The sequence below is a fragment of the Haplochromis burtoni genome, unplaced genomic scaffold, assembly GCF_018398535.1.
Source record: "Haplochromis burtoni strain Fernald_Lab_line unplaced genomic scaffold, NCSU_Asbu1 Contig_7, whole genome shotgun sequence".
NCBI lineage: Eukaryota > Metazoa > Chordata > Actinopteri > Cichliformes > Cichlidae > Haplochromis > Haplochromis burtoni.
Window position 1 is genome coordinate 2,135,274 of NW_024582368.1, and position 12,600 is coordinate 2,147,873.

General features: G+C 39.4%; 1 protein-coding gene across 41 annotated transcripts in view; it reads left to right on the plus strand.

The window, feature by feature from the left end:
* The window catches only part of kcnma1a (potassium large conductance calcium-activated channel, subfamily M, alpha member 1a), a 148,384-nt gene that overhangs the window by 91,081 nt on the left and 44,703 nt on the right, over positions 1 to 12,600 (plus strand). For 35 of the 41 annotated variants that reach the window (XM_042224348.1, XM_042224411.1, XM_042224363.1 and 32 more), the window contains 9 exons: positions 340 to 415; positions 1,822 to 1,897; positions 3,111 to 3,281; positions 4,835 to 4,926; positions 10,431 to 10,541; positions 10,641 to 10,746; positions 11,124 to 11,206; positions 11,293 to 11,362; positions 12,252 to 12,407. In XM_042224348.1, the coding sequence (XP_042080282.1) occupies positions 340 to 415; positions 1,822 to 1,897; positions 3,111 to 3,281; positions 4,835 to 4,926; positions 10,431 to 10,541; positions 10,641 to 10,746; positions 11,124 to 11,206; positions 11,293 to 11,362; positions 12,252 to 12,407 (941 nt within the window). Of the gene's footprint in view, positions 1 to 339; positions 416 to 1,821; positions 1,898 to 3,110; positions 3,282 to 4,834; positions 4,927 to 5,019; positions 5,112 to 10,430; positions 10,542 to 10,640; positions 10,747 to 11,123; positions 11,207 to 11,292; positions 11,363 to 12,251; positions 12,408 to 12,600 lie in introns of all 41 variants that reach the window. The other 6 variants (XM_042224353.1, XM_005914071.3, XM_005914074.3 and 3 more) reach the window with 1 other exon arrangement.

Below are 12,600 nucleotides of genomic sequence, written 5' to 3' on the forward strand. Positions count from 1 at the left end.
CTTTGCACTGACACTCACGGCTTAAAATGTTCCTTCTAACTTGGTTGACACCATAATTATTCAGAAAATGTGCTATTTATTTATTTATTGATGTATTATTTTTGTTTTGTTTTCTTGTATGTTATAAGCTACATTTGATGATTTGGATGATGTTGCTCTGTACTGTGCCTAAATGCTGTGGTAACATGTGGGCTGCATCACTAGCTGATCTGCCAACATGCAGAACCTCATGTTGTTTGAACTCAGGACGATGTCTGCACAGGTGTTGTCTCTACATTTCCCTCCTGTCAGTGCATGTTACATGTTGATACGTTTCTCTGTTCTTCTCTGTTCACGCAGGTTTAAGATTCCTGAGAGCACTAAGATTGATACAGTTCTCAGAGATTTTGCAATTCTTAAATATCTTGAAAACAAGGTAAGAAAAGTTTTTTTTCTTTTTTTCATTTACAAAACACACACATACCCTGACAATAGAATTTTTAGTATTAAGACCAACCTATCACCTAGAGTCTTAAATAAATATGCTTTGCTTATCAGGACATAATACAAATCATCTGGTCCTTATCAGTTCTTAAAATTTAGTAAATATCTTCTCAGATAAACAACAAGTCATATATTATGTATAACATAATAATATAGCCATACCATAGTTCACACAAATTAGGCCAAAATACAGAAGCGGTGTATAAACAATTAGGTAAATACTTCGATATATATATTAAGAAGGTAAGTGGTGACCAGTTGCCGCTAATCAAATGTACTTGATTAACTCATCAACTTAATCATCAGCAAGTGTGAGGACCTCTATAAAGGCACGTATTTTGGCAGTTTGCTGGTCTGGAGCATTCGATGCCAAGACATCAGCAATGATCTTAAAGAAGTAATCCAGTATTCTACGGGGATGAAGGTCATTCACAGCTAGAAGACTTTCAAGACAGTTGGCAATCATCCCAGGAGTGAACATCTCAGCAAAAAAATAAAAAAATAAATAAAAAAGCTACACCTCAGACTCTACAGCCTGCTAAATGTTGAGGTTCATGTCAGTGCAACTGACTGAACAAGAGTGGCTTGTTTTGGGCAGAAAGCAAGATGGACATGTTTGGGCATAATGCACAGTGCCACATTTGAAAACCAAACATCAGCTGTCAGCACAGTGGAGGAGAGCTGATGCTTCGGGCTTGTGCTGCAGGGACAGGACCTGAGCACCTCGCAATCATCGAGTGGCACATTAGGCAATCTGTATACTCAAGTATTCTGGAGTATAATGTGAGGCCACCTATCCAGCATATAAAACTTGGCCCAAACTGGCTTATGCAACAGGCCGGTGATCCCAGAGCACAGAGGCAAATGTGCAACAGAATGGCTGAAAAAGAAACAAATACCCCAAACCTCAATGAACTGAAGCAATATTTAAAGAAGAGTGGGCCAAAATTTCTGCACAGTGATGTTTGTGAAATAAATGACGACACAGTGTAATATAAGTGTTCTTCATCTGAGGTTGCATTAACCTAATTTTAAAACCTGGTGGGGATTAAATGATTGTTTTCATTATGTTAAACCTTGAACTGAAAGATTGGGGACTTTCTTTTTACCATGAGTGTGTGATGAACACTGTGGTTGATTTGGAGTAAATAAAAGGAAACAATAGATAATAGGGAACAAAATTCTGACACTTTTATTCAACCTGATTTCCTTTCAACTATTGTAAGATGTAAAAAAACCCCAAAAACTTTGTTATATATATGAATAAAACAAATCTCTTTTTTTCTGTCACTGGTCTCGCCGCCTTAAATGAGTTTTATTTTTTTTCACTCTGTGCAGCAATTCCATCAAGCTGGTGAACCTGTGTTCCATCTTCATAAGCACATGGCTCACAGCTGCTGGATTCATACATTTGGTAAGTGGACAGATGTGACGGCCAGTGGCATCCAGAGTTAAATGTTCCAGAAAGAATGATACTGTAGTGAACTAACTGTAACTACCTCACTGAAACAAGTGTGACACCAAGCACTTTCAGTGAGTCTGATAGTATGAATAAAGAGCCTAAATTAATGGTATTTGCTAGTAAAAAATTAAATTTCTCCAAGTTTAAAACATTGCTGTGATGTCATATGTGGATAGGGCACTATCTGCTGTGCCACTAAAACTTAGGAGGCAGCATAATTAAAGACATTTTAGTGACTTTAACTTTAATGTACATAAAATATATCAGGGATATTAAAGCCAAACCCCATCTGTGTGAATAGCTTATGTTTATTCTGTAGGGCAAATTTTAACTAACTGTCAGAAAGCAAATAACCAGCATGTTATGTGTGTGAATCATCAGTATTTTCTGAAAGATCAGCTCAGATTTTTATATTAAATGCCTGGAATTTCCATGTGATCTGTATTCAGATTTATTATTTAGACCTGTTATTGAACTCTACTCTTGTTATCTCGGCTAAACTCTCACATGAATCCCATCTGAATGGAGAAATTGGTGACACGTGTCACATTCCAGGACAGGTGAAGCGTTCCTCTTTTCTTTTTTGCACTTCGTGTAGTTATTATCAGGCTTACTTCCAGTGGCGGGAAAAAGTAGTTGTGTTGAACAAAGCAGATTTTTTTCATGTGATCACGCTGCATGACTTGCTTTTATTCCTGCCTGAGATCATTTCTACTAAATTAGATTTCTGCATATATGTCATTTTAATACTGATCACATGTAGGATGCGTGTAAATTGTAAATAGGGGTTTTAACCCTTGGAACTTTCCTGTGAACCAAAATTAGGGATGTGGTATTTAATATTACAAACACATAAAATGGAGCATAAAACTGCCTCCTCCTTCACCTTCTCTTTATTCTGATCAAAGTGTTGGTTTCAGTTAAGCCAGATGCTTTTAAAGTGAAAATCCGTACTCGTGAGGTATTAAATGATTTTACCACTAGATGGTAGTCAAGGCTCACTAAATGAAGACGATGTCACAAAGTGAGATGAATGCTGGCACACTTGCAGCTGGATTTAATCAAATCTCAGGAAACTGTTTCTTTTTAGAAAAACTCTGTTTACAAATTGGTTGTGCGAATTGTATCTAATGATCCTTCTGCATCACTCCCTTGTCAATTTTAGGTGGAAAACTCAGGGGATCCTTGGGAAAACTTCCAAAATTCCCAGTCACTATCATATTGGGAATGTGTCTACTTGCTGATGGTGACTATGTCTACAGTGGGCTACGGGGATGTCTATGCAAGAACCACCTTGGGGCGCCTCTTTATGGTCTTCTTCATCCTTGGCGGTTTGGTAAAATCAGACTTTTTATTCTCCCTATATCCCATTTTCCCTATAAATTCCTGCCTGCCCCCGTCAATAAACTGTTTAGAACTGTCTAAAATGTCTAAAAATAAAATAAAAAAATGTGATGTTAATATTTAGAATGATCTATACTGTATAACATGTTAGTGTAGTGTTTTTATATTGTTAGAACTATATTGCCTAGACAGTACATGCTATATCTTTGTCACAGTGTAGTTGTATCCTCCTGTTTAGCCTACTGTATCTTGTCTCCTGGAGTCACAGATCATTGTGCTCCTTTGTCTTCTTCCCCCTATGTGTCCTCCCTATATTTGTTTGATTAGATTATAAGCTTTTGTCTGATGATGTTGTTATTCTCTTAAAAGCAGTTGCGGTTTCAGGACACCCCTCCTTCCGTGTCTCTTCCCACAATTCCAACAAACACAGGGGCAGGGAGATGAAGCTTAGGCCAGCCTGAATGTTACCATAGCAACGGCAGCTTCCCACAACCTGCCCTCTTACCTTCCTCTGATCTAACGTCCCGTTGGGCTGACATTAGTACAGTAACTCACATGTAAACACGCATGAACGCAAACACCTGTAAGCACTCGAACACACGGTCGCATACAGAAGAGCGCGCACACCCTTCGTCTTCGCTCGCAAAGACTGGAGGATTTAGCCAAATTCTGTACAAAGACAGCTATCAGTATGCACTGATGACCTACAGCTGTGTGGATGTGTACCATATTGTGACCATGGTGATAGATTGCAAGGTTTTCTTAGTGCTGCGAGTTCTGGAAGTCTTTAGGCGAATACCTCCGCCTGCTTCCTCTCAGCAGCAGTGGCTTAGCAATGACTCCAGGGTGAAGGTATGCTAAAGCCAAGGATAAAATCAAACTCACATAATGTCACACTATTCCTGGTAATGTAACAGTACATTTTTTCCAGGCACGAGTGAAGTATGCTTTTACCGAGCAAGGGCATCTCTGTGTTGCTAACTGTAGATGCAAGCCTACGCGAGTAACGCCAGCGAGTATACGCCACTGGTAAGCAGTGAGCTTAAACATAACTCTGTGCTGGGACGACAGGCTGTCAACCTTTGCAAAATGCATCCAGCTCATTTTCTAGCCCAACAAATGAGTCTTAATGTGTTTTGCAGCTGTGGACCATCAGGTGTGCCTATTCAAATCAACCTGCCAGGTCATCTGTGTTTGTTGGACAAAACATGGCACATAGGTTTTTATTCTTCCTCAGCTTTTTTCCAAAGAAAGGTTTTGGGTGTTAATTGCAGACTGACTAGCTGTCAGCTGTAACAAAATTATTGCCCACTAACCAAACCCGTTCTGAACTTTTAAACACTGGGGCTACTTCTTTTTTCCCTCCACTGATTTTTGGGAACTTTAGGGAGTCTCTCCAGGTAATGAGAGCGATGGGATTTACAGGCTAATATTTTTTTTATATCCTCAGAAATCTGGAATCACGCACCAATCGCTCCACAACCCACTCTGCGCCATACTAGTCTCTTTTTTAGTCTCTTCTTCTGTCTTCTATCTTCTCCTTAGGCCATGTTTGCCAGCTACGTCCCTGAAATCATAGAGTTAATAGGAAACCGCAAGAAATATGGTGGTTCCTATAGTGCGGTTAATGGGAGAAAGTAAGTATTCCAGATGGTTCTGCTGTTTTTCTGTGTGCGGTAGAACCCTCTCTGCATGCTTTTTTCTTTTTTTTTTCTATTCCATGCATGTAGGCCATGTTTGCTCGCTACGTGCCAGAAATTGCTGCTCTCATCCTTAATCGGAAGAAATTCGGAGGGAGTTATAACTCGACACGAGGCAGAAAGTAAGTTGAAATCCAGACAAGGTGTGGTTGTGTGACTAAGGTACACCTCCAGAAGTTGGTAGTTACTGGGGGTTAGTTAACTTGACTTTTTTAGAATGGTAAAGTTTAAACGCAGTTAAAGTAAAGGTACATTATGTCAAGTCACACTGCGTGACTGGAGACCTTGGCCAATAGGACACACATGTCCATGCCCTTTAATTCTCTCTTTCAGTCTTTCTCTTTCTGTCTTCTTCCTCTGTCTGCCTTTATCTATCCTCCATTCAAAGCTTTCCTAAAGTCATTTGTGTGCTTTTCATTTTCTTTCTGTGTCCTCCTTGAAACATCCTGTGTTGCGCTTTAATTTAATTTGGAAAATAGAGCTTTCATGACTATTACACTTTAGCCTAACAGGAAACTAACCTGTGGTGCTTCTATTTAATGTAACGTGTGCCCAGTGTGTCTCATCAATATAGGCTAGCCTACAGGGATGAATTAGGATCCAAATCAAAAAGCAACAAAACAGTCATGAAATCCCTACTATCCGCTTTTAAAGCATTTTCTCACAAGAAAATAGAAAGATTTAAACATCTGCAAGTGCATTATTATTGGTGGTCTTTTTTTTTAAGAATCATCAATCTCAATGAGCATTGCAGGATACAATTTCTTTTCTTGTTTTTTTGTTTTTCTCTTTACTTTTGCTTTTTTTATTATTATTATATGCATTTTTTCCCCTGCTTGAATTCGTTTTGCATGCTTTGTGCAATTACTTTTTTCCTTAACTGCATCATATCGGGCATGTTCTCTATGACCTGCAGTCTTGTGGCTTTGTCATTAATTGCTAAATGGATGATAAAGTCATCCTTCTGCTGTCTGTCATTGCTAGCGCATCGCATCATCAATGCTTGACATTACTCTGGCCCTGATCTTCAGTCAGCTCCCACACCCTGAATGCTGGATGCCTCGTTCCCATTGGAGGCTTTCAATTGCTTTTGGCTTGCTTTGCCTGCTTGGTTCGTTGATGCCCGCCTGGCTCTTATATGTGTGTGGTGGTGGTGATGGTGGACTTTATCTCTGGAGGCTCTCATATTTATGTAAATGTGCGACTGCCCTCTCGCAGCCGAGGCTCCAGTACACTGTGAAGTATATGTGACACTGTGGTTATTATAGTGTTTGTACGAACGTGCCACAATACTTATTGTGAAGTTCTCTTCTCCTCTTCCCTCCTTGTGGCTCAAACCTTGAAATATTCAGCACACAGATTTAAATTAATCCAAAAGGAGCGTATACAGAACAGGGAAAGTGCTCTTTTTATTGTCCTCCGTCTCTTTTCTTCTAATTTTGTACGGCAGCCAGCATCTGCTACTATCTGCTGTCTACTCTTTCTCACTCTGTTTCTCTTTCCAATCTCACCCCCACCAGTTTCAGTCATTCTGTTCAGCGGAGCAGATTCTGAGGAGTCAGCAGTAGAACAAGACGTTAGGGGGGGGAAAAAAAGCCTTTGTGCAGTAACGTTTGCCTGTCATTGAGATAAGATTGATGAAATGTTATGTTTGGCCAGTGACCTCAACCCAGGCTCACAGATGGGTGCTGAGAGAAGCCCTTGTCAAAATCGTGGATAGTTTCTCCAACACACTTTATTTTCTCCATCCACACCCCCCTTCCATGTCTCCTTCTGGTTAGAGTGCAAACATATTGTAACAATCGGAAGATATTCATCAAAGACTCAAGAGTAGCTACAGACTTTTACATTCTCATTTGGATATGTGCTTATAGGATGTAATGCAAATGAAAAAGTGGTTTGCCATGTGGATTTAGGATTTTCATTGGGCTTCAGTGCATTATCACTTCGCAGCTATCAGCCCACAATCCTCCAAATCTTGGAAATAAGATTAGGGGATTACACGTATCTGCTTGATTACAGAGCTCACAAACAATGAAGTCATGATACATAGTGAAGTTTATTAAATGTAGCCCTCATTTCATCTCTGGGCCTGGCTGCTGTCATTTGAACCAGGCCTTCAAAACTTATTTGGAAGTGAAAGGTTGGATTGGATCTGAACTGGATTTCTGTTTCATGCTAGCGTTGCTTATAGTACTCTGTGTAGTGTAGCATACACCCGTGAGCGTAATGACAGCTCTCAGCCTGTGTGTGCTGATATAATAATGACAAGTGTTGCGTTCTGTTGGCGCCCACTGCACTCGGGGCTCTGTGGTTTCCATTATGACTCTATGGTTTCCATTAGCCCCAACTTCAAGAGAGGACTTGGCATGAAAACTGGCTTCAACCCTGGCTGAACTCTGACACACAACTTTGAAAGTCCTCCATCGAGGCTACAAACTTGAAGCGTGCAGACTCGGAGACTGTCAGTGTCAGGAATTAACACGTATTTGCATATTCACAAAACATGCACCTAGTTGAGGTTCCAACACAATTTCATATAATTACACAATGACAAAATGCACTAAGTACGTTATGTCTGTGAGCTTAATTTGATTGGCTAGTGTTGGTAACATTTCACCTAGCTGATTCTTGGCATTAAACACAGGAGATGGTGTTTATTCCTCCCTTTCTTTAAGTTCCCTGAAAGGTGATACAACAAGAAAGGGAACACAGATTTTGAAACTGCAACATTTTCATAAAGATGATTCTTGCAGTAAGTTTCATCACCCTAAGGATTAGAGCAGTACCAAGTGAGTGACCTCTGTTGCTGACGTTTGAGCTCTGTGTTTGTTCGCTGTGTATTAAGTGTATCCCCAGTGACATCCTGAGATGTTTCCTGGCTGCATGTTCTTGTGTGCATGCTCTGTAAAACCCATTGGATTTGATTAATGTGACTCTGTGCCACACCTTTTTTTAGTTTCTGAATTGTTGTCTATGGTTCCTTGTTAAAAGAAAGAAACCTGTTCCCTCTAAATGCTATGTTTATTTGTTTTCCTTTGATTCTTTCTGTATATGTACTGCACAATCAGGTTATGTACTGCACAATCAGGTTGACTAAAAAGGGAGATATTTAGTTTTTGGATAATTATAAATGGTTGAATTATCTTTAATATCTTCCCCCCATGTCCTGTTTATGCTTATGATCTAGCTTATGATCTTGGTATTCAGCTTGATGCCTTTTTTGGCACAGAGATAGAGAGGGAAACTAAGTAGAAGTAGGAAACCTTTAAGGATATCAAGTGAATATTTCCATCTTAAATATAAGGACCTAAATTAGTGGCGTGTTCAAGATGTGGAAGAAAAGTTTGCTTCCCTGATTAAAAACCTATTTAGAAAAATGCACATGTCACGGAGATGCATTTACACTTCCAAGTTTGTGCTTAAGATCCACAACCTCCATTGAAACCACATGAATCAAATAATTTGCCTTATAAATCTTTAAACTTCCTCTACCCTCGGACGAGCATCGGGATACTTGAATAGGAAAACATGACTGATTGTGTGTGTGTGGGTTTTTAAAAATTTTTTTTTTAACATTTCATAAAATGAGAGACTTCTTGTGCCAGATACTGCTGGCTGCCCACAGACATCCCAGCTCATCAGCTTGTAAGACCACACGGCCCTTTGCTCAGCTCTGGCCAACCATGCAATCGCGACCGCTCATTAGATTCTCTTAAAGGACAGACGCAACATCTGCGAAGAACATTATATCCTGTAACATCCACAAACTGTCATTCCCTCAATATGCCCGTCGCATTACTTTGCCAAGTCCACATCAGTTCAGGTACAGGGCAGAAGAACACTCAATGATCTGGACTATGGTTCTCATCTAACATCAATAAATATCTTTGTTCCCTTTAAACCTGCCAAACTGATTCAGGTTTCAATAATGCTTTATACAGCTTTAGACATCAACTTTAAAGGCCAGTCTGTTCACCACGACTCCCTTCTTGTGTGTAAGCGCTTGATAATAGATTGATAATAGAAATCTCTCCTACAAATGTACATGGATGATAAGAACTTGGACTTCAAACAAATATGACCACCAATTTTTTTTTTCTTTATTTTTGGAAAAAGTAACTCAATACACCTTGTGTTAAGTGCAAAGCTGTCCAGTACCCAGGCACTCAAAAACTAAAGTGGTTCAATTGTCTCTTGGCACATCAAGTGGTGGATAAGGCCATTGTCATTACACAGATTGCCTTACAGGTCTCCATAGGGTAATTAGGGTGTCTGCCGAGTGTCCACACTAATCTATGTCAGTATTAGGTCTGGGTTTTACTGTGCAAGGCTTGGCAATAAGACTTCACAAATGACATTTAGCAGTAAGTCCAGCAGAGTAGCTCAGCTTACCATAGTGCAAATTAATCTTATGAAGGGTTTTAAATCCACATTAGCGTGATTGAATTAAATCAGAATTATTGAATGCTCGTGCTTAAAGTCCCTTTAATACCAACAGCCATGACTATGACTTTATTAGGAAGAAAAAACGAGATAAAGTAGTAAGATAACCTAATATAACAGGATAAAATGCAATGGAAATATGTAAAATAAAGGCAATGTTTTTTTTATTAACACCAATATTTGAATTCTTAGATTTAGGATGTTAAAATATTCGAGTTACAGAAGCACCACAAGTTTATTTGCTGGGACAATGTCCATCCAAACTGCCCCGAGTGTCCATAAAGTTGGCATAAATATGAAGTTGACCTGAACTTGATCGCTTTATATTGTCGTCAGACGATAAACAGGGACACAACCTCAAACCTCAAACCGTTCCAAACCCTTCTCACTCCCTTACGGCTGTAATCAGCCCTGTACAGCTTCTGACAGATCCCTCTGCTGTAATGCACTACCGAATCTTGCCAGAGACCTGTCAAAAACTCCGAGGCCCTGTTTACAATTCTTGTCAACCACAGGCCTCCAAATCATTTTGAGAGTTTTAGTAATGCTCTGTGTAAAAGCACAAGCATATTGATGTACATGTCTTTGTCAACATCTATTCAGCTCACAAAGGGGCGGTTTGGCTGAAGGGACAATTTTTTTTTATTGAGAACGGATGACAGTCCAACCACTGTGGGCTGTGTGATTATATCTTAGATTTTTTTTTTTTTCAAGTGGTCGCGAGTTGAGTGTTTGATTGTACTTGTCGTGCAGAATTTAACCACTTTCATTGCATCGAGGAAAATATTCACTTTTATGGCAAAAATGATAATTCGGTTAGTTGTTTGCTTCGAAAAGACATTTCTTGACATGTATATATATTTTTTTCAGTCTTTATTTGAGTTAGATGTTAGAGTGCTTTGGTTTGACTGATTATCTCTGGGAGACATGCCAGTGTCTGCAGTGATTTATGTTGCCCACTCAAGATGATTTCTTCACCCCCCTCGCTCTTTCAGGCACATTGTGGTCTGTGGTCATATTACCCTCGAAAGTGTCTCCAACTTCCTCAAAGACTTCCTACACAAGGACAGGGATGATGTCAATGTAGAAATTGTTTTTCTCCATAAGTAAGTTAATTTTGTCTTTCTCACCCTTTGTAGCTTAGCAACAAACGAACTATTGCATAGGAGCTATATTTATGTGCTAACCCATCTTCTTTTTTTTAGTATTTCCCCTAATCTTGAGCTGGAAGCCTTGTTCAAACGCCATTTTACCCAAGTAGAGTTCTACCAGGGATCGGTTCTCAACCCTCATGATCTGGCCCGAGTGAAGGTACCGGCTGGTGGCGAGACTCCTGGAGCAATGAAAATCCTTAACATTTTTGACAGCTGTTGTTGAACTTAAGAGTAGAAACATTTTTCACAGATTAGCTGCAGTTGTGTGCGTCACTGATTAGCAGGCTGTAAACTTATTACTGTATAAATTCAGCTGACAAAGAGAGTAAAGAAAAAATGCAGAAGAATGATAATCTAATGATATCCATTTCAATTTTTTAGCCAAAATATATCAGGACAGAAGAAAGAAAGAAAATACTTTTTTTGTTGTTGTTGAGCAGATTTAAACCATCTGGTATATTGGATACTTTTTTATTAAATACAGACGTGCACTTTAATGTTGTCATATTTGTTTCTTTGGTACTCTACACATAGATCGAGTCAGCAGATGCCTGCTTAATCCTAGCCAACAAGTATTGTGCAGATCCTGATGCTGAAGATGCCTCCAACATCATGAGGTATTCTCTCTTCTGGACAATCAGTAACAACTGGCTTGCGGAGGTGTTATGTTTCCTTGCTCACTTTATCTGCCTGTTTTTCAAAGGGTCATTTCCATCAAGAACTATCACCCCAAGATCAGAATAATCACACAGATGCTGCAGTATCACAATAAGGTGAGACGTCTCGGTGCCCTGCATTGTGTAGTGTATGTTTGCTTCACTTCATCTTGGCCGCTCTCCAACCTTTCCTCACAGAAAGATTATGGCTGCAGTAAAATGGCAATCCTGTCAGCTTGAGAGCTATGTGGTGCTTTTAAGGATTCATGGTAACTTTGACATATAAGTGACTTTTTAAAGCATTCACTCGCTCAGCTGCTTACATGCTGTGCATGCTCCTGAAGAATGGACCTCACTTTTTTAAATGAAGAATTAATAGAGCAGCACTTAGCATGGTAAATAGTATTACAGGAGAAAATGTGAGCTTTTGAAAATGTGTCTTTTATATTTAATAATTGTGTGTCTGAATCACTGCATCTGTCATATGACATGGCAAGGAGATATGCAAATATGTATATATATATTTTTAATTCCTGTGAATGATGCCCTTTATGTATGGAAACTGGTACACTAACTGAGACTTGTACATTGTAAGGGATTTACCCAGGATGCTAACTTTTCTAGTAGTTAGCTGACTTTAGGAAAGGAACAGCTCTACATTTCTAGGATAAGCTAGTTAGTTTTTATTTATTTTATTGTATGCTAAGCTAACTGGCTGTTTATTGTAACTGTTTAATTTAATTTGCATTCACATGTTTGCATTTCAGCTTTGAACTAATTGAGGTAGATCATGTTAATTAGTGGACTTTTGTTATCCTGAATGTTGGATTTCAATACCACCGCATAAAGCCAAGCTAGCTTACCCCAGTTTCCAGTTTTTATGCTAACCCAGTTCCCAGTTCAAGCAGATATGAGGGTTGTATTAATGTTATCTGTTCCAAAAGAAATGTGACTCATATATACAGTTTTCTGTGTTTCTGACCTCTCTAACTTTCATGTGATGAAGGCCCATCTACTGAATATTCCAAGCTGGAACTGGAAGGAGGGTGATGATGCTATCTGCTTGGCAGAGCTGAAGGCAGGCTTCATTGCGCAGAGTTGTCTGGCCCAGGGTCTGTCGACAATGCTAGCCAACCTCTTCTCCATGAGGTCCTTTATTGAGGTAACAGAGTGGACTATTGACGAATGATTTCTCACATTGCATTTTTTGCACATGAGGTGATTTATTAAGGGATTATAGTCTAAATAAGAAGGTTCTCTGCTGACACATGGACTAGGTCTGTCAAACAGTGCATTCCCTAACAAAAATTGACATCTCTGTCCAGAGACGGGCTTCCATTAGTCTGTTTTCAGTC